Genomic DNA, 22,424 nt, shown 5'->3' on the forward strand with positions numbered 1-22,424 from the left:
TATGTCTCATTTTCTACTGAGCTGTACAAAGAAGACAACATCGGATGGCATGTTATGCATGTTTTATTGAAATAACGTGAGCATCGTTTGTATTTCAAACATTTTGGTCAAATTACTGTCAGTCATAAACCTTCGTTTACAGTGGTTTTTTAAAAAAAAATTCTGTTTGAAAGCACCATTAAATTTCTACATTCACATTAATCACTGAAATGCAGAAACAAATGAATATCAGAAGAGTTTACAATGACGCATATTTTCACACTAAAATGTCAGCTCTGTTGCTGTGTATAATTCTGTCTCCTTTGAAATGTGTTAAGAGAGCGATCAGACAAAGAAATGATTGAAGAAACTGTTAAGCACAAGCAAACAGCTTTGCAGTGTGATGTCTTTTTTTCCCCCTCTATACTACAATTTAACTCAGCTGTAAATTCAACATCCAGTGTTGAATAAATCACTTTTGACATCAGCTGTGCTGGCTTTTTCATAGACATCATGATGATGAAGCTTAAAACGTTTAACTGTGATTACATGAGTCAGCAAATACATAATGTTCCAAGAGTTGTATCTTTTTCTGCAACAGACCAAACAATGTGAGCAGTTCTGCTGGCTACCTTTGGCAAATGCAATGTTGATTCAGTGGAGCTCTTCCAGAGAGGTGGCACTTTACAGATTTAAAACCTCCTGCCATGCATGACTGGAAACACACAGGTGAGATGGATTTTCTCTAAGAAAGGTTTCGGCTCAAAGGGAGCACTGGCGATAGTAAAACTTTACCCTTGCGATCTAAGTGGAAACCTCACAACAGTGGGTGTCTAATATCAACAACTTGTTCTATTGCATAGAAAAACTACAAAACACAATATATAACAAATTACAACACATAGAGCTTAAAGATAAGCCTGAGGAATGAATTTTTAAACATTGTTAAGAGGCCAAACCTGCTCAATTCACACCAGAGTTCTCCTTTCATTCAGGATTAAATAAATACATCTTCTGTAACATCTCTCCAACTAAATGTATCCCACAACATATAAACCTTTGCTACGACTTCTTGATGGTTTGATTTCACAGAACTGAAGCATCTGGCTGAGATTAAAAAAAGGAAAACACAATAAAATAAAAACAAAGCCTGATAATACAAGAAAAATCCACTTCAGAGAATCTACAAAGGCTCAATGGTTTTCAATGTAACTCAACTCCAAATATTATTTTTGTAACTCCAGACCTGTAGGAAATACAAAGACCAGTCAGTGGTATTAAAAAGGGTTAAAAACGACCTTCATCATATAATCCAGCTTAACATTGTAAAACAAAGACTGTAACAGATAAAACAAAAAGGCGACAGATAATCCTCCACTCTGACAGTTGGGAGTAGCGTAGGGCTGTGTTTTAAGGGCAGGCGGGGGGCTTCGCGGTGGTCCCTCAGCCTCATCCAGCAGAGAAGCTGGGACTGAGAGAAGACGGCGAGCTAAGCCTCGAAGCGCTTCGGACACATCATGGGAGCGAGGAGGGTCATCATGTAGAGGAAGAGGCAGACCCAGCAGGACACCACCTTGAGCCAGAACACCGACCAGCTGCCATCCAGCAGCTTCTCGATCTTATGGTCATCATAACTGGGAAAGGCAGAGAGGAACAGGTGAACCATGGGAACTGAACTTCAGATTTCAACCAGAGGAAAAGCTGAGACCGTAAAATAATATGAAGCATCAGATCAGAGGCAGAGGGTACAGTCAGCGGTACAGTCCCCCAAGAAAACGCACGCAAAACAGGAAAAAAGTATAAAGACACAAATACAGAGGGCTGAAACAAAATAAAAATAAATAAAAGCTCATTACTTACTGAAACCAGTTGGTGACAGACATCATGACATAAAGAGAGCCCAGGAAGAAGACAAAATGGAAGAAAGAATAGCAGTAGATGGTTTTTTCTTGCTCATCGTACACCACGCTCTGTCCTGAAGTGGTCTTCTCCTCTTCGTAATCCTCTGAAAAGGACAAAACAACAATCCTGCATGAAAGGTGAGTATCAGCAGCACTTGTAAAGTTTAAAACGCCTGAATCCTTAATGAGAACACTTCATGTATATCCAGCAGGTGGCAGTGTGTTCCAACACATGCTTCTTCGTCACCCAGCTCCTGCTTTACTTTGTAACAATAACCTCCTAGTAACAGTGACATCATCTGTGTTTGCTGACCAATGCTTTCCCACCATCCTCAATCTAGTTACAAAGTAGCAGCTACATTGAGTGTGTGGACTCTGACTGTGAAGGACAAATTATTAGACTTTCCTCACCCGGGTCGTCTCCGAAGCAGAAGCAGCAGCGAGCTCTCTGTGGAGGAAAGGAAACGTTACTGCTGAGCGTGGACCAGATAGTGGGACAAAAACACATCTGTCTGAAGCGAGTCGACGGGGGGTTTTCTGTTGCTGTATTTTTTTATGAGCCTGTATTTTAACTTGGCTCCACACACCCTGTGAGGTCTGAATATTTGTGTGTTTACCTCAGTTTCTGGCTCACTGTTCCTATAGACCCGGAGCGCTGCAGAGCTGCGCTTAGTGGTCGACGTTAAACTGAAGGAGGAGAGAAAAGGGAACAAAAATAGAGAGAAAGGTTATAATTCCATCACCCTGTTTTTTTTTTTTTTTTCCTGATAATTTGACGTTTTAGCAGCCTGCGCGACCACAAGAGACAGGATGCCTCCAGTTGATGGGAAACACATGTGAACAAAGACATAGAGCCACAGTTTGTGTCTCCCCCAGTTTTTTGCTCAGATACAGCCAACTGGATGGAGCTTTCCAGAGCCAGCCAATACAAACTGAGCTGCCTGTGTCGTTATCGTTTCTCCCCTCATCCTGAATGCTCCTGCAGTTCTGTTGGGTTTCTTTTCATCATCACACTGTATGAATTCAGTGACGGCTCAGTTAAAAACGTATCTGCTTTACAAATGCTTTGTCTGTTTGTTTTGTCAGGAAAATCTAAAGAAAAACAGCACAAGAAAGGTATTTCAACCAATTCTTGTTCTTCAACTGATCCTCAGTCATTGCTTTGCCATGTGCATTAGTGAAAACAATGTGTCTGAAAAGAAGCACAGTTAGGAAGCAAAACTTAACTAGAACTCTGCAAAGCAGATTATTCTTCCTGTCTGTCAGAAAAACGAGACTAAACGCTGAGAGGTTTCCAGGAAACACATGCATGCAGTCTAACTGTGTCATTCTGTTTTTCCCCTAGAGACAGACACTGAAACTGCAGGAGTTATTTATTTAGCTGCCTCAGTTTATGATCTCATGTCAACATTAAGCTTAGGAATTAGGAAGTAGTTTACATGGGTCAGTGCCCCAACAAAGAAAATACACATCGTTTGATGGTGTACACGTTTTAAAGGGATCAAACTTGTTGTAAGATCACTAAAAGTGTATTTAAACCAGCTAGTGACGAGTGATTCTGTTAAAGCTCAGAGAAAGCAGACTACTCAAATCTCTGTCTTTGCTTTGGTGGAAATACTCAGGTTTCTTCATTTACTTTCCATTTCCAGACGATTTAACCTGACAAATAAAGATCATCATTTGAGAAAGATTATCACCCTTCTGAAAATTTCTGAACGACAATCAGAATGTATACCAGATCTGACTGAATCTTTGTATGCATTTTTTCTGTCTGATTTTCACAAAACATCTTTAGTATTTTATTAAAGTTTGGTTTATTTATAGCTGCTAACTTGTCTTTAATCTGTCACGTCACGAACCTGAAGGAAGACATGTGTTCATCTTTAATGGAGGCTGCAGCTCAGCATGTTTACAACTGCTTTCGTTTGTGACCGATAACATGCAATATGTTTGCTTCCTACCAGGAGTAAATGATGCAGGCAAACAGGATCACTGCTCCCAAAACGGTGACGATCTGCTTGTCGCTTTCTGACCCGGACTTGAAGGGAAATACGCACACAGTTTTGTTCACCCCGTCGACTTCAATCACTGGCAGAGGAAAACATGTGAAAACACATATGTGAAAACTACAACCAATGAAGGATTCCAATGTAGAGTAGAACATTTACATTTTATGACATATCATATTTATAAACATAAAACGATGTCATTAAAATACTAGATTAAGCTAATTATCAAATGTGAATCATTTGAGCTAAGTTAGTATTAATTACAAATTGTTAGTAATTAATTACAGATTGTTAGTATTAATTACAGACTGTTAGATTGTTAGAACCAATTAATTACATATTGTTAGTACTAATTAATTACATATTGTTACAATCTGTTTAGTATTAATTACAGATTGCTGCAGATTGGTACAGATATGTCTGTTCTTACCTTCTTTTGGTTTACTGGAGAAAGCGGAAAAGGTGAGGTACATGACGTACACGCTGATGACGCCGGGCTGCAGAAGCCCTGATCTGGGTTGCACTGCAGAAGCAAAGGCAAACATCAACATTTTAATATAATATTTAAGCAGATTTTTACACAAGTATTCACAGCCCACAATTTGTCACATCCTAATCCTGATAATCCTAATCAGTGTGTTTTATTAGGATTTTAAGTCTTTGACAAAAACTAAGTAGTGTGTAACTGAGTTCCTTTAAATCAAGGCTAAAATGCCACCAGTTTAGAGTTGCCTTGATTAAAAATAACTGCTGCACTGATTAATATGCTTTGATGATGACATTTACAAAATATAATGCTTGATGCTTGTTTTATGATTGGTTATTGCTGTTTTAACCTTGTTGCTGAAATGTACTACATTATTTGCAAGTTGTGTTTGCCACCCTTAACTTGGGTACGTCTAAATAAAATTCAACACAACGTTCAGACGTCACATAATTCATAAATGGTCCAACTACGTATCTCTAAATCTCAGTGTAAATCCAACTGAACTGTGAAGTCTCAGAGGTTTGTCAGAGACGATTAGTGAACAAACAACACTAAGAAGACCAAGGATCACAGCAGAAAAGTCAGGGAGAAAGCAATGGAGAGGTTTAAAGCAGAGTTATGTTGAAAAATAATTTATGCAATATCTCAAAGCTTCGTTCAATCCATCATCAGAGTACTACACAAGGTCAAACCTTTGAAGACATAGCATCAACCCAGGCAAGGAGATTGTTTATCAGAAAAGAAGCTGACATGGCAATAAAAAAAACAATTGAATCCTTGAACAAGTGAACAGAACGAAGCCAGAAGAAGTCCTGTTAAGCAAAAGCCACATAAAAAACATAAAAGAAGGAGCTCTGGACAGAGAAGACCAGCAGTCTAACTTTTTGGACACTATCTAACCTAGTGCAAGGCCAGACCTGAATCCAACTGAGACATTTCATAAAACCTTTTCATCCAATCTGACTTTTTCACCCAACAATTATAGATTCTAGACGTGCAAAGCTGGCAAGACATGACAAAAAAAAAACACTTTTATAAATAATAAAGACTGAATTAAATTGAAGTTTCTTACATTTCTGTATGTAGGGGGAGATGGCGAGCATGGACACAATCAAGCAGAGGCTGCCATTGATGCCCAGAAAGACCTTGTTCAGGAAGCAGGCCTCAGGATGGGTGTAGTACACGCCCATGAAGACCACCGCTCCCACTGCGACGCTGAACAGAGTCAGGGTCACAAACACCAGCGCCGCGTACCACAGACGGTTATACTCCACCCCTGAACTCCTGCAGGCGGAAACAGAAAGGGCATCGGGGGGAGAAAAGGCAAAAAGCGGAACAGAAAAAACAACAGAATTTTAACAAGGGAATACAAACAGAATGAAAATTATTTAACAGGGGAGAAAAACAGGAGTGAAAATATACAAAAACACAACCCAGGAGTAAATGACCTAAAGGAAAATTCACAGGAAGGGAGACAGAGTAATGTGTGATGAGTTGTAGTGGAAACATGACAGGAGAGGTTTACAGCTCCGGGGGTTCTTTCATTTTACTTTGTCTGGAGGTTTTACATTTAATACAGTGGAATGAAGACAAGTAAGGCTGCACGGTGGTGCAGTTGGTAGCACTGTTGCCATGCAGCAAGAAGACCCTGGGTTCGATTCCCAACCCGGGTTCTTTCTTCATGGAGTTTGCATGTTCTCCCTATAAATGCGTGGGTTCTCTCCAGGTACTCTGGCTTCCTCCCATAGTCCAAAAACATGACGGTTAGGTTAATTGGTCTCTCTAAAATTCTCCCTAGGTGTGAGTGTGTCCTGTCTGTCTCTGTGTTGCCCTGCGACAGACGCCCGCAACGTAGCTGGAGACTGGCGCCGGCGCCTTCCGACCCCGTTAGGGACAAAGGTGTTAGAAAATGGATGGATGAAGACAAGCAAAGGTTCACATTTTATTTCTTGTCGACTGAAACCTTCACACATCTTGGAAACAATCTACCAGCATGTACCAGAAACTTTTCTGGAAGATGCATCTTTGCTGAATAACGCGCCAAATTAAAAGACAAAGCTGCCCGTCTTCTTCTCTCGTCACAACTTTTTTTTTAAGAGCCTCCAAAGAGTAAACAATATTTTTAAATTGTGTTATTATTTCTTTGAAGAATTTTATTGAATTATTTTAGCCATTTAACATTAGTATTGTTCAGCCTGATAAAGTATATAGGCCAAGAACCAGTCAGATAGGTTTCCTTTCTCTGCAGCAGTCGTAACAGACTAATGTCTCACCACAAGTACCAAAGAAAGGCGCCAAAGTTTGTTAACAGATGACAACAGATAGTTTAGGTAAAAACAGTAAGATGGAATAAGTCCTAAGGTCTAACAAATTTCTCCATTGAATGTCAGAAGCTGAGAGTACGTACCAGGTCTGACAATGTTTTTGGTATGGAAAATTGTTCCATTAGCATCCTAATTTTTGGAAACTCCCATATTTTGAACAAGAAGTTTATCACCTAAATAATTAACTGACCTTTCAGTAAAGAAGAGGTTGCATCCTGTCTGTCCTGTGGCTACATGACTGGGCAGTAAATCTGTTCAACTGGAATTGACTCTGAGCCGAGGGAGTGACCACATTGTGTAGAGAGTCCTACATATTGTGAGAGCTTGCAGCTCCAAGTCAGAACTCATTGTAGGTGCAGCTGTTGTACAGTGGTTGCTGTATGTTCTCCATTTGCGAACGACAGAAATAAAATAATCTTGCTTTTTGCTATTTGCAAGAGTCTGAAGCCTGATCTGTTCCACACAGATTAGATTTTTTTTTTCCACAGGTTTTCTCAAAAATATAAAGGTCAGCATTGTTCAGCTCTCACCAGTTTGTGTTCCATCTGTGAGCAAACTCCACCAGCAGCATGAGCTGGATCAGCAGGAAGAAGGCTCCACCTGCAGCTCCAATGTAGCGCCACACTGTAACGTATAACAGAGACCAGGACACATGTTGAAATGGTGACAAGATCTCATTCGGAGCTCAGGTGAACTGAATAATAACAAACAAAGAGGCAGGTTTTGAAAGAATGGTTATTGTGGACCTAAATGCATCATCCCAAACTGTTACTTAGAGGCATCAGGGTAGGCAGAATATGAAACACAAACCATTTTTCTCATCTTATTGGTAAAAGATTTTGAAAATCCCATTTCTCTAGAACTAGACTCGACTTCCTGTTGACCTACAAGGTAAAATCACTGGAAGACACATTGAGGTTTGTGGTTCTTAGGTGACCTAATGTGAAGATAAAATACTAAACATAAATGTTCTCCAATACAACAATAGGGATGAAACCAAGTTTATATTTTTATTTTAACTTTATGCAATTGAGTATTTTCACATCTCCTAGTTATCACATCCTTATCAGAAGTTAAATCTTTCTTTTTACAAACTTTAAAACTCAGATAATTTAAAATTGTATTAACGCAGCAGACATGAATGAAACAATCAGGTTTTCTGATGAATCAATTATTGGAATAATCATCAACAAACTTTGTAAACAATTATATTTGAGTACAAAGACGCAAAATAGGCCAATTGCTGAAACAACAACAAATTCACAGCAGTATTTAAACCAAAACTGTACAAAAAAACATTTTGCCACAAGCAGAAGCTTACGATAAAAACACTTCATTGTGTTATATGTGCTACTCAAACTTCCTCAAGTGGCAACTTTAGCTTCACCTGGTTCAAATGTTAAAAAAAAACTACTAAGCACCTTTTGTAATCCAAAAAATACTCAACAAATTAGTCCAAGTATTGATATTAAGTCCTGAGGCTTTCACGTGTTGATGTTAGAAATATTTTAGCTGCAGACGGATCCTTTAGCTCAAACAAACACCAAAGAAACGTTCTAAAATTTTAGGCAATAAAATTCTTTTATTTAAAAAAATAAATTGCATTATTTTTTCACATCTTTTAATGTGTTTTTAACATAGAATAAAAAGGCCTAACAGTTAGATAAAAGCTTTTTTTATGTGACTAACAATCAATCAGTCATCAGAATAATCAATAAAATAATCAATTATTAGACTAATCATTAGTTGCAGCCCTAACAACAGGCTTTATAGGAATACAGCAGAAAGTACTTTGGTTTCACCGTCAAGACGTTTTACCTTCTAGAAAGGTTTCCTCCTGAGGAATGAAGAAAGCTCCAGTACAACAACCAGCCAGCAGGATAAACTTCAGCAGCCAGAAGCTGATCGTCAAGGGAGGCAAGAAATAAAAATATATCTTAACATCTAAACTAATGTAATATCAATTAAACAATTTATGTAAATATTCATGTGTAAAAATGTAAATGCGATTATGATAAATGCATCACATATCAATAACTTAATGAATACATCAGAACATATTTTGCAAGTCAAAACCATTTGATTTTTATTCAGTAATTTTAGTTTTATTCAATCTTATCTGATTTTCCGCTTGGAAGTCAATAAATGTGAAACCAAAATCTGTGAACAACTTGCCGACTCAGCATTTCATTCTTAAACACAACTGCACACTTCATAAACTGCAGCAGCTCATTTTTACCCGTTGTGAATGGCCGCTCTGCAGCCTGTGCTGCTGTTTATCCGAAGCGTGAAGATGGAGAAGAAGAAGAAGAAGCAGGCCATTCCAAAGCACATCTTGTAGACAGCAGAGTATCCCACCAGAGTCTTGCAGTTCTCCCCTGCATTCATCTTCTCACACAGTTCGTTGTAGAAGGGGATCTGATGGGCGAAACCAGAGAGCAAAGAGAAGAAGGGAAAAAATACCAGGATTAGGTCATTGTGGCAGCGGACAGAGACCCACCTCTGCTTATGTTTGTATTGAGTGTGGCCTCAGTGAAAGGGCCCAATAGTGTCTATTCTCTGTGTCACGGCTCTAAAGGAGCTGAAAGACGGAACAGGCAGCAGCAACAAATGCGCGGTCTCTCTGTGGAGCCCTCATTCATCCCCGGTTCTCTGCAGCCTGTTAGAGGGGCCTTAAAACTAACTGACAGTGTACACACACAAAGGCCGCAGATGAATAAATTAAATGCTTTTTGTCACCAAGTCGGAAAAATGTGAAGAGGGACAAGAGACAGAACAAACTACACGGAAAAAAAAAATATATATGTATATCACAATTTGGCTCCAAAAACGGCATCACAAGAGGAGAGTCAAAGCAAGGGTGAGTAATGAAAATGAGAAACTTGGTGTGGCTTTCATAGGAAATTGTACTTTGGTGGTTGAGGTCCAACAGAAGAGACAACTTATGGATTTTGAAAAGCAAAGAGCGAAGACTGATATATGGTGAACAAACTTGCCAGCTCGACAGACGAGAGTCCAAGTCAAACGGGAAAAAAATGGAAAACAAAATAAGAGTGGTAACTTTTTTCTGTCACCCAGTTCTTTTGTTGGCAGTCCAAGCAAAGGAGCTGGAGTCAGCCTTCTTTTCTCATAAGCTCAAGCGTAATTTATTTAGACCACATATAAAGCTGCACAGCTCTGGAGTCTATTAACATGCTGAAAAACTGAAGAGGGAGCCAGGTAATTAGAGCACGATACATATTAATCCTTTTGGGAAAGCACACCCTGTACAACAGGCTAGATTTTTGCATCCAACTCTCTAGATGGTGATACAGTGGCCGGCCTCTGGACACACAAACTCACTGGTATGTACCACAAAAGTGTGTGAACCTATTCCCCAGGGGTGTACCTAATTTTAAGTTCGAACACAGCTAACAACGAGTAAATAACACAAATAATCTCGTTTCTAAGACATTCTACAACTGCTACCCAGGTCAGTAGTGGAAAAAGTGCGTAGTGTTTTAATTAATGCCTCCATGATCCATCCAGGTTAGTAACTAGTATGAAGAGGATAAAAAAAACAAACAAACAAAACAAAACACTTTTCTGTCCAAGTGAGTTGCATTTAAAATTACTTTTCTGATGATAAAAGCAGTAACCAGAATGTATAACTTGTCAAAAAAAAAATCAAATTTTTTACAAAAACTTTGAATTACTACTTCAAATCGCAGCACCAAACACTGACAATACTTTGAATGATCGTGTTACAAATTTTACCCAATCAATCCTTCTAGTGGTTATGGTTTATTATATAAAATGGGTTTCCCAAGGCAGGCTTTTGAAGATAAATATAAAAAAAAAGCTTTCAAAAGAAAAGATTAGTGAAATCCAGCGCTCTTCAGAAAGGTGTAAAAGATCTTTCTGTACTCGTCGCTTAGGGACGTCAGCAGGTAATGAATGATAGCTGAACACGTTGGATTCATGCAGATTAAGCCGTCATCTCTTCTGCGTGTAGAGCCAGATCATGACACAAAGTAAAAAGCCTTTTTTGGAGCTTTTGTCTCCTATTAAGGATCATATTAGCATGTCCATGGTGTTGTGATTAAAAGAAGAAAGGCTGGACTGCTTCAAACAGCTGTAAATCTCTTTAGAGGAGACCAGCACTCCCACACGCACAATGGCTGCTCTCTTAGGACGGACTTCCCACTGTGCTCAGTGTGTCACTGACAGCGTCTGCTTGAAAGTGTGGAGGGGTTTATCAGAGGCCATTTTGTGCTTGGGTTGGTTTTTTGAAGAGAATCCTTGTATCACAGAGAAACACACAGCAGGGGCTCCTGTCAAAATCTTTAACAAATACTGGAAAACGGATACACAAAACGGATACACAAAACAGGAAGACTAGTGATTAAATATTGTCACCAAGGAGCTTCCAACATAAAATTAAGTGAATTTATACTATTGCATAAACTGACTAACATATTGTATTGCTGTCTTCCTGATGCAAAACCTGAGTGGATTTGAGCTTTGAGGTCACAACTTGCTTGCTGGATATTCTGTATTAAGGATTTCCAGGTAAATATCAGGATCCAGGGTTCAATAAATTAAAACTAAACTTTTACATTTTGAAGAATCAAATCATCCCCAGACTATCAGACTCCACCCACCAGGTTTGACCGATGATATAGTGTTGTGTTCATGTCCACAGAATGTTTGCCCCAAAGTTCTGTCAACACTTGACACAGAGAGAGACGGTGGGCCAGCTACACAGAAAACTGGGTTAAAGGGTGTTGGCCTGACTCATGAGATAACAGCTGCAGTATACACTCTGCAGGAAGATACAGTGATGAACTCCAATTTGGGTTGATTAAAGGGATCTTACTTATGAAATCATCCCAGAACGACAGAGGAAGTTATCAGAAGTGAACACTTTCTTCCACTCTTTGTTTAAAGAGTGGGAAGAATCCTGCACATTCCAGAGATTTATTCACCAAACTAAAAACAAAAAGCAAAGTGGTATCTCATAGATGAAATCCAGAGTTTAGCTTTATTCTTGTCTGCATCCTTCTAAATGTGTTTGTTAATGAATCAGTTACAGTATTCCAAGATTGTACTCACGTTGTCTTTCATTATCTGCTCCACAGTAGGCGACATCATGATGACACAGATGATGGTGACCAGCAGGAAGTACAAGGCGTACATAATTCTGGTTCCTGTGGACTGCTTGATCTTCGGACAGCAGTTACAGCAGCAGGAGCAGGCCGCTGAGCCGCAGCAACAGGCCAGCTGGACAAACACAAGAAGGACACCTTTAGCTGAGCTTCTTATTTCAGACGTAATGAATACCGACAACCAGGCAATCAGGAGACACAATGTGGCGGATGGACCAGAGAGAAGATCTCTAAAGTCATTTACAAATTCAATTAAAATCTTCATAAAGAATAAGAAGTAAGAGCAGGCTCAATAAAAACAAGAATCTGGAAGCAGAAGAAAAAAAAAAAGGGGAATTCCTGCTGAAATAAATTCACTTTGAAAACGGTGATTCACACCAGCAGACAAATTCCCCGACTGAAGGAACAAGTCCAAAGAAATCAGTGAGGAACACAACAGATTAATCAGCAGTTTTTCTTTTACACATGGCTCTGTCTTTATCATAAAAGACAGAAGGAAGATGGGAACTCAGAGCACAAAACACAAACATCTCATAAAAAATTATTAACTCTCACACAGGATGATCACTTTGTCAAAATATCCAGCTCACTATTTGTCTTGATAGCTGAAATTTAAGGTGGAATCAAGCTTTTTTTTTTCCAACCTATTTTACTGTCAAACTAAAACAACTGATTGAAAACATTGACATATTATTCAACCTGGCCTGAAAAATACGAAAAGTTTCTAAATACTTTCACATTCCCATTCTTGAGAATTACCCAACAATACAAAGTTGTAGCATTTCCATAACCACTTGGAGACAACCACAAGTGACTGTTCATATTGGTCATTCATGGTTTCAGCCACAAAAGACAAACCACCTCACTCCTGCACGTCACTACAGAGAATGAAAACCCAGTTGAGCACAGAGGCCTGCACTGTTTCCTCTGTCAGGGCGTCACATAGGAGGAGGATAACTACATAAAAGAGGTCTCTGTATTATATTTAGAAAGCAAGGCGCTCTATGATTTGCAAGGCCTTTCTGCAGCCACCTCACCCAGTGGTAAGAGGTCAATCCTGTGACCTCCATCCACTTATGATTCAACAACTACTAAGACAAAAAGATGAACTTGGATCATTTTTAATGTTTCGTTCCTTCTGAAGGTTTGAATGCATTTCAAACAATGTTGTCACTTACAGATACTGCAGAGAAAAGTTGTGAAACACATGACTCGGGAGCAGCAGAAGGACAGCACTTCCTGTCGGTTTCCAGCAGAAACAAGGCAGCGCTATATTTATCTGGTGATTGCTACATCTTTCCTATTAATAAGCCTCTGTGTCATAACAAGAACATTGTCCTGTGAGCAGGAATTTGCTGTGTTTGTAAGTTTTGTTAATAGGAAAGCACTCTTTTACACCTAACGGCATTTTCTTTTTTTTTTTTTGTTGGTGGAAACATGACTGACAAATGTGGACCGAAACTTACACATTGTTGGAATCAAGCTTTCCATCTCTGGCTCCCTGCTTCACCAGCTCAGAGATTTTCCCGTTAGCCTTCCTGCTGCCTGTCCAACTATTTATCCATCCATCACCTCGGGCTCCACCATGGTTGCTTAGAGCTCTGGCTTTTCGTAGCAGAGCAGAGCACTGTCTTTTTGATGGCTCTCTTTACAGATTTCTGATTGAAAGCAGAACCAAAACTGTCTCCTTTGTCCGATAGAGCAGGGGAAATTACATTTCTTTCTCTGTTGCTCTTCCTGAGAGAGCATTTACTTTATACACTGTGGCAAAGAGAACGCCTATAACACCAACATTAAACTAAACAGATTGAAATAGCAAAACCCTTTTGAATCCGACATGAACAAACGTGTCTAAAAGATGGGATCAAGCCTTTGGAAAGCAGACATTATGAAGAAGAACTGAATCAAAATCAGTAGGAAAATATCAATCACTTTCTAATCAGTGTATGCGGCATATGGAAACACTACCAGGTTCAGCTGACAATACTTTTCGGTGTAGATGCTGTTACTGAAGGAAACAAATTCATGATTTGTTTCCTTCCTTTCATCGGGGGAAAGATGAAAGCAAATGCTTAACTAGATAAGACTCAAATAATTTTCCAACTAGAAGAGCAAGAGGAGGAGACAAAATTTTAATCTGAAGAATTTGCCCGGCCCATCACGGGATTGCTACTCTGAGTTTGTACATCGTCGTCTGCTGTCGTTTCCACAAGCCTTCAGATGTGCATAATTTACACAATACAACATTTGCTTTTATTGCCAAATAAAAGAGTGTTTATTTTACTAAAATAAAAAAATAAAATACAATAAAAAAACTACTTTGGGACCCATTGACTGTAGGAGCATTTTTAAAGAAGCATCCATTAGGTTTATTATTTTGCTGTAGAAATTTATAAACAGAGAAAAAATGGAAAACTTAGAACCTCATTAATTAATATGTAAAAGCATAGTCAAAGTAGCTGGTAACACTTTATTTGGCGAGTTGTGAATAAGACTGTAATGACACCATCATAAATATGACATAACTCCAGTCATGAACATGAGTAAATCTACAGCAATACTGTTTTAAAAGTATTACTGATTAAACTGTAAAAACTATGTAGCTTTATGTTACTAAAGCTATTAATAAAATATAAATTTCATAACAAATTCATGCCAGGTCATAATTTCATAGTTAATATCAAGTTGTCATAACAAAGACATTTTGAATGTCAACTTTGTATTAAAAGTGCCATTAATTACCAAATGACACTTTATGATAACAGTCATAAATATTCAGGAAGACTTACTCATGTTCATGACAGGTGTGATGTCATGTTTATGACAGTGTCATAAAACAAAGTGTTGCCTGTAGCTCTCTGCTGGGCCCGGTGGTGGGACAGGCACAGAGCCAAGAAAATCTGTTTTGAGCCTCTGAAGAGCTGCAGGCCATCAACACCTGCTCTGGACAATACAAACAGAGACTCATGTTTTAATAAAAGTTTGAATCAATCTCAATATTACTAGCAAACCTCAACTGGTGACCCTGGGCAGGATTACTTGAGTACAGAAAAAGGAAGGATGAATGAAGTTTAGCCTTGATTCGACGCTAGTGCCTCCTGGTTTCTGTTTGCATACACGCAGCTGAACAGAGTAAGCTGTCACCTTTAGTCTCTGCTGCAGACTCATGTCTCTCTCAATAGGCAATTAATTAACCACAAAATGCTGCATACAAGTGAAGAAAACATAGAACAATTTAGGATCCAATGTTGTTTAGATTTCATTAGTTAGGGGGTGTTTCGCCAGCAGATTGCACACAGCGAGGCGGAGAAAGAGCAGACTGAGGAGCAGATCTGGGAACAGGGAGCGGGAGCAGCGAGATGGGAACGTCTTGAGGAATTTCTCCACACACAGATGCAGAAGGAGTACCCATACCAACCCACGCTGACCTTACCCACTTCACAGGCCGTCCACCCCCAGGCCTCCCTCACTGCTAGTGCTCCTCACCAGTATAGTGACAGGTGGTTGGCCTGTCTGCAATTCAAACCCCCGACCTAAATATGATCAGCAGCCTCCCAGCCGTTTGTCATGGTGCTGCAGCTATTCATCCTGAACGGCACAAGTCCGGCCCCCACACAGCTCTTTCCACGCCAGTCTTCAGTCAAACCAAGGACAGAGTCTCAGAAAATCATACAATACAGTCAGTGTAGACAAACTCTGGACTACTTCTCTCTTATCTTAGCGCCGTGTTTCACTCCCTTCATCAGTCCTTATTGCATTGCTAGGATGGTAACCATTATCTCTTGAGATTTTCTCTCTTTTTTTCCACAGTTTACCTTCTTCTCCACCTGCTCCCATCAAACTGCTTTGCTAAAATGTGATAACACCATTTGAAACACAAAGGACATGTCCCCTCTACTACATTTGAATCTTTTTGATGTTGGTCTTTCACATTTGCTTGAGATGTGAAAGAACGTGGAGCCAATGTGGATGTTTTTGCAAGACACAGCAGACTGTATGGCCTCTTTACAGTAACTAATGATACCTGCTGTGTTATACTCTTCACTGCCTTATTAAGGCCAATCTAAGCGTTAAAAACCAACAACACTGTTTGGCCTACAACAGACGGAAAACCCAGAAGGGTTAGGCTGTGCGGCACGTAGCCACAGAGAAGCAACCGCTTACACAATACAGACAGACCTGTCACAAATTCAGGTTAAAAATCCCAGCCAGATTTACAGTGAAGTACGAGGCTTCTCCCTCTTGCAGTTCCTCTAACAAGCAGAGCTGTCAAAATACTATTAAATACAGGTCGGAGATCTGTGGGACCCCTAAAGCAGGAAACAACACCGTTCAGGCCCTAAATACATTGAGCCTGAAAAAAAAAAAAAGCACGGCAGTGAGAAAAGACGTGACTCACACCTAATGTGAGCTCTGTCAATAGCAGCAGTACAGACACAGCAAACCCATGCAGCCATAGTTTCACACAACCACAAACAGTAGCTCTCACTTATCCTGCATCATGTGGTCAAGTATGGTTCCTCAAAGTGACAACACTTCTTAACATCAGTAATAAGTTGGTCACAATGAATCATCCCAGACCAAAAGTTCAGATAAAACTGCTGCCCACTTCTCTCAGATGACATCAATGCTTTGTGCCGGAGGCAATCGCAGGAAACCAGCAGAGTGAAATAAAAGAGATGCAGGCGAAACAATAAGAGCTCTAACATACGACTCCATTACGCCACATACTGTGACTGACAGTCCCGCTATTGTCTATATATCCAGGCAGCTGTGTACACACAGCAAAAATGTATCAGTGCTCTGTTTCCCTATACACACAGGGAGATCTTTGCTTTCTCTTTGCAAACGGATCCCCTAGATACAACCAGGAGCTAGAAAACTTTAGTTTATTGGGAGTGGAAACAGCTGAACTAAAAGGAGGATTGAGTTACAGTAAAGAGGAATAACTGAGGACAATGATTCTGAAATTCCTCACAGATGAAACTCTTTGTCACAAGGGAAACAGAACCAGAACAGGAAGACGAGACAATATGAGATCAACAGATACAGGAAAATCTGCCGCCGTGCCGTGTTTATGCCAACACAAAGGCCAGTTTCACTTCTAATGATCAGCCCTCCATTTGGAAAGCCACAAGTCAGACGGAGTCAGCTGGTATTTCACTGTGTTGCATCACTGACTTTAGATCTTGCTCACTGAAATAAAAGTACACACAAAAGCTAAAGAAATGAAACATAGGTTGGAAAAGAACAGGGTTTGTCCCAGTGAACTCACCACCACAGGGCTAATTAGAGAGGCATGAAAAAGGCTTGTCTGGCTGATGTTGTTCTTTTTACAGTGAGTCAGAAAATCCAACAGAAATGTCAAGTATTCTAGACATCATTCATGCCATCAGATAGCAGACGGACACTTCAGGAATGAACGACTGGCAGTAATGTCCCACTGGGAAAACAAACCCGTGCTGCCGCTGACTTCAGTAAAATTCCTGAGAGTTAGCTGAAGACTAACGACATGCCATGCCCGTGTTATGACGGCGGGCAACGCAAATCTGCAAGCTATGGCAATACAACAATGGGATGAGGAAAATTACTCTTCAGATTTTGTTACGTCACAAAAACTAATTGAAATATTTGTCAGTTTTTCCTCAAAGAGAGCTGCAAACTAAACACCACATATTTTCTTTCTTTGTTAAAGAGTCAGATTTAGTAATAAAGGACCTTTAAATTAAGTGGGTTTAATTACTTTTGACCACCTTGATGACAGGAAAAGAGCAAATGTGTTTTGTCCTCAAAAACAGAGGTCTGTTTTAAAAGTGAAAAACACTTGTTTTATTTAAGGACACTTTAAGACAAAACAAGCCAACTCCAATGGCACGGCTTGCACCCTTCATGCCTCAGTTCATAGACACCACCAAGACATTTTGTACAGACTTTTACAGCTGAGGGTGAAAAGTAATTTTCACCCTTTAAAAAATGCTTATATGCATTATAATGTCTATGTGCAGGTGGTTGGCTCTGTTGTTTTGTTTCAGCAGGGATCAAAACCTCCCATCTATAAGAAGGCACAAATAGGGGGTTCTATTCAAAAAAAGAAATATGGTGTAAGAGAAAACTTTAGCATGTGATACAGCTGAAATAAAAATAAGATATGCAAGCTAGACTTTTCTAAAAATACAAATAAAATGATACACTGTGATTAAGAAGATGAATACATAATTGTTTGTTTACAAGTGTGAGATGAAAGGAGGATGGAGCAGAATAGCAAAACATGAGTCTCAAAGAATAATCTTTAATTTTCTTCCAATTACTAAGGCTGACCCATGGCTACTACACCTTTGACTTACAGTGCTTACAGACGTGTGCTGCATTGCGTCCCGTCAAACACAGCGCTTTGGACACCAGATAAGGCTGCAGCTTATCCATGGGTCCTGTTGCAACTCCAACATTTCATAGATTGCTAAACTCAGTGACAGATTTCAAAGATCTCCTTCTACGCCATTACTTCTTCTTTCACTTCGAATCCATCCCGGACAACATTCGCCCTTCTCTAATATCCAATGCGGAAATTGCCGGACCACCCATCAGGCTGGGCCTCTCAAAACTTCAAGTGTGGCACATAAGCATGGAGAAAAAAGTTAATTAGAAGTACACAAATAGATGGTGACGGACTAAATGGGCTGTCTGTGGCAGGGATTAGTACACTCCCCGTGCAGTAACTCTCAACTGGTCTTATTGTTTGCCCTTCGTTTTCTCCTAATCCTGCCCCTTTTCCGTCATCCCGGCTCTTTGAAAGGCACAGGAAATGGAAGTAAGCTCCCCCTTAGATGAGGGGTGAATGTGTAATTAAATTCCTGCCCAGTCCAACGCAGCAGCAGCAGTGACCCTGCGGTCAGTATCAGTCTGGCTGTTGTAAAAACGGCACTAAGCATTAAAGAAAACACTCTCAGGCTTGGTATACAAGTCCGCTGCTTATCCTTTAACAAAGTGTTTCCAATACTATAGGGTTCTTCACATAATTCGGGGATAGCATTATGTCCCAATTACTTTAATCCAATCACAAATTAGAGCTGCACAATCAAATCATTGGAATATCACTATCATGAAGGATCTGAGAGGGCTATTGCATTTCAAGAGTTATTCAGTCCCACTCTGCAGGTCAGTGACGTCTTTGACCAATCGGAAAACTTTTCCTGCTCTTGATTGCTGCCGACTTTAGAGGACGAGACGAGATGCTAAAAATCCCAAAGAGTATTGGAGACACTGTGACGACAGAAAATAACTAGGGAGGTAAAATGTAGGTCATACCAAACTAGCACGAGCATCTCAATGTTCAAATAAAAGACAAACTGATCAGAATTTTGTGGCCTGTTTCTGATCAAAGGTTCTGTAAAGTTTTCCTATTTTAGCTGATTTTTATTTTAATTTTTAGCTGATGCTTCCAATTATTTGGAAGCATCAGTTTCACCCTGATGCTTCCAATCAGTTATTTATTATTATTATTAATACAATATCAAAGTAAAGACATTTCCAAAAGGGTGCCAATGTTTAAAAAATACAAATCATGTATAATGCAGCATCTTCTCTGTCATCTGTTCTTCCTTCCTGCTCTCTCCTCTCTAAATCTCAGTGAACTCTGGACATGTCTTGACATGTCCTACAAATAAGGGATTTTAAAAAAAATCATAATTTATGGTGATAATTACTATAAAAATGACAAAGACAATTCAAGATGTGATCATGATCTTTTTGTGAACACAGCTGTCACAGCTGAAATGCAAACACAATTCCTCCTATAGCAGGAATAATCATAACTGCTTTGCTGTTATGAAATTCAGAATAAAGCTAGTTCAGTCAAGTTGGATTTTTACTCAATGTCCAATCAGATTTACTGGAGAAGAAATGGTTCATCTAACAATGCAGTTATCTCAGACAACATGTAAATAAATTTCACACAGCTTACTGCAATATATTCTGCACAATTTGTTTTCAGAATAAAATATTTCACTACACACTTTAAGGGTCAATAATTGGACCTCTTGGCCAATATGGGCTCCAACCTACAATCAGAACATCTAATTGTGAAGAAAAAAAAAACGTTTCTATCCGTTTACAGCTTACAAAAACATCCAAGTACAAAATGTACTACTTACACTTTTTCTAAGTTTGCCACAATCATATAAACACATGCGTGCAAAGATATTATGAGTAATCTTCTGCCTTGGCAAAAATTAGAAGGTCAGAGCACAAAGGAAATCGAAACTTGGTATCTGAAAGGAAAGGAATGATTGGTGATATAAATGCAGACGTTATTATTTCGCCTACGCTGTCTTTACCCCTTGACTTTAGTGCGAATAAGCGAATTGAACGAGCATTACACTCCTAAAAGAGTAACAGCAGCTTCCTGTGAAGTTGTGGAAGATGGCTGAAAAGATGACACAACTAAAAGCCACAATGCAGAGCCGTTTCAAACTCATAGGCAGCTTCCAGAGGAATGTGTTGAGAACCGGCCGGCGAGCTTTGAAAAGCCCTGCTGCTCGTCCTGATAGCAGCTGGTTTCGCCTCGGCTCGCTTTGTCCTCACAGTGACGCCGCTGAGTGGATGCAGAGCGTCAATTATGTATGTATTTCATGCTATGAGTTAATCAGGACAAACTGACGAGACAAAAAAAAACATATATATATATATATATATATATATATATATATATATATATATATATATATATATATATATATATATATATAAAATCCCCCACGAGACACGAGGAGAGGGAAAAAAAACAGACAGTCTCAGTAGCTGAGGTCGAGCTGAAATGAACGCTGACGTGAAGCGTAAACAAGAGCGAGCGCGCTGGAAACGCCGCAGCCGCCCGTCTATTGTTCCTCACCTGCGACACGCAGCACGGGGTACACATCCTGCTCCGAGGAATCACCGAAATCCGCTTTGGGACGAGAAAGGACGGCTGTTTTCCTCCTCTTCAACATGAAACCACCCGCCGCAGCAGCAGCAGACGAGGAGCGACGCGCCTGTTCTTCCCTGGTTCGCAGTGAAGCCCCTGACCGCTGCCTCCGTCCTTCCTCCTCCTCCTCCTCCTCGTCATATCTCCTCCCACAAAAGCCGGCGGCACCGAGAGGTGGTTGAATCTCACCGCAAAGGTGACCCATTTTACTGTCACTTTGCATCTTCTTGTAAACCAGTTTCTGTTTAATGTTTTTTTTGTTTTTTGTTTTTTAGCTGTAAGGTAATATTGTCACCTTTTTGACCCATGAAACGCTTATCATTTTGCACTTATCCTATGAAATTATTTAGGGAAGATGCCAATTTCAGCTTCTTTTTTTTAACAGAACAGCAGTTTAAGGTTGGTAACATTAGTTTTAAAAAATTGTAAGATAAGGCAAAAGTTAGAAAGACATTCACTTTTAGACTATTACATTACAGGAAGGCATTATGTAATTTACAAGCACATAGGGCCACTTTATACCCCACTATTAACTTCAGTTGTTATAAAATGCCTTACATATGAAACATGACCTAAAGTAAATGCCACTTAGCATTTTGACACCATGAAATTTGCCTGTTTCTATAAAAAAAAGCTGCTCTTTCTGGTACTCTGCCTTTAGCACTGTCACAACAACGCTCCTCCATTATTATGTTGGACTGAGCAGAGGTATGCATGATAAGCTCAGCAGGTGCTTGTTAATCGCTGCTGCTGTTGCTAGTCTGGTGGAGGTGCTGAAGACGAGCTTTGTAGAAAGATCAGCCGCTTTGTGGGATAAACGTTTAGGCATCCCCTAAAGGCTGGTACGGGAGTTTCAAGGATATCTATAATATGGATGAAGCTGGAGTAACATTATGATTTTGATGAGGGAATAACATTCCAACATGATGTAAAGCTCAAAAAAAGTTGAGCTTACATAACACCTCCCAGTTTGAGAAACATAAGAGAAAAATGCAAACTTTTAAGTCTCTTTCCTTAGGTCTGCTTGGATTGTGGCACATTATGGTGTCTCGCCTGAGTCATGTTGCAGCTGCCACAAGTTGCCAGCTTGTGAAGCCTCCCTGACATGGCCAACACTGATAAAGCTGCCAATGTAGCTCCATGTGTTGCTGTTTGCCAAAAGCCGTCAGATGACTCATTCCCACACACACTTCAGTGTTTGCTGCCATAAAAAGCCAACCCTTTATTTTGACTATCTGAAGACATTCGTCACTAAGACTTTTTCTGCAACACACGAATCAGATAATCAGTTGATGAGGCTACGCTAAAACTTTGTGAATTTAGGCAGCTGTTGTCTGAAATGAAACAGAAAATGGAAATGTGCAAATAAAAAAATGCTACTAAAGAGAAATCTTGCTTTATGTCTTATGTGATGTTACAGTGGGGATGTATATGGAGCTAATTTTAAGAAAGAAGATTAAAGCTGGACTAAATGATTCACAAATTAACAATACCAATAATAACATTTTCTAAAATGAGTTTGATTTTACAAAATACTGCCAAGAAGCTTTAAAATGTCTCATATCATTAACATAGTACACATTAATAAATACATGTGGCAATAACAGAATGCAAAATG

At 39.6% G+C, this 22,424-nt stretch overlaps 1 protein-coding gene across 1 annotated transcript; it reads right to left on the reverse strand.

The window, feature by feature from the left end:
- Window positions 1–45: 45 nt before the first annotated feature.
- Window positions 46–20,932, reverse strand: serinc5 (serine incorporator 5). The gene is made up of 12 exons (XM_055048946.1): window positions 20,735–20,932; window positions 11,795–11,962; window positions 8,940–9,118; window positions 8,519–8,601; window positions 7,231–7,324; window positions 5,449–5,660; window positions 4,320–4,412; window positions 3,842–3,968; window positions 2,498–2,567; window positions 2,292–2,328; window positions 1,840–1,984; window positions 46–1,613 (listed from the first exon to the last, which is right to left on the reverse strand). Exons 1-12 carry the CDS (start codon window positions 20,759–20,761, stop codon window positions 1,469–1,471), a joined length of 1,380 nt encoding a protein of 459 aa, XP_054904921.1. The 5' UTR covers window positions 20,762–20,932; the 3' UTR covers window positions 46–1,468.
- Window positions 20,933–22,424: the final 1,492 nt, after the last annotated feature.

Source organism: Poeciliopsis prolifica, unplaced genomic scaffold, assembly GCF_027474105.1.
Source record: "Poeciliopsis prolifica strain line A6 unplaced genomic scaffold, Auburn_PproV2 SCAFFOLD028, whole genome shotgun sequence".
Lineage (NCBI taxonomy): Eukaryota > Metazoa > Chordata > Actinopteri > Cyprinodontiformes > Poeciliidae > Poeciliopsis > Poeciliopsis prolifica.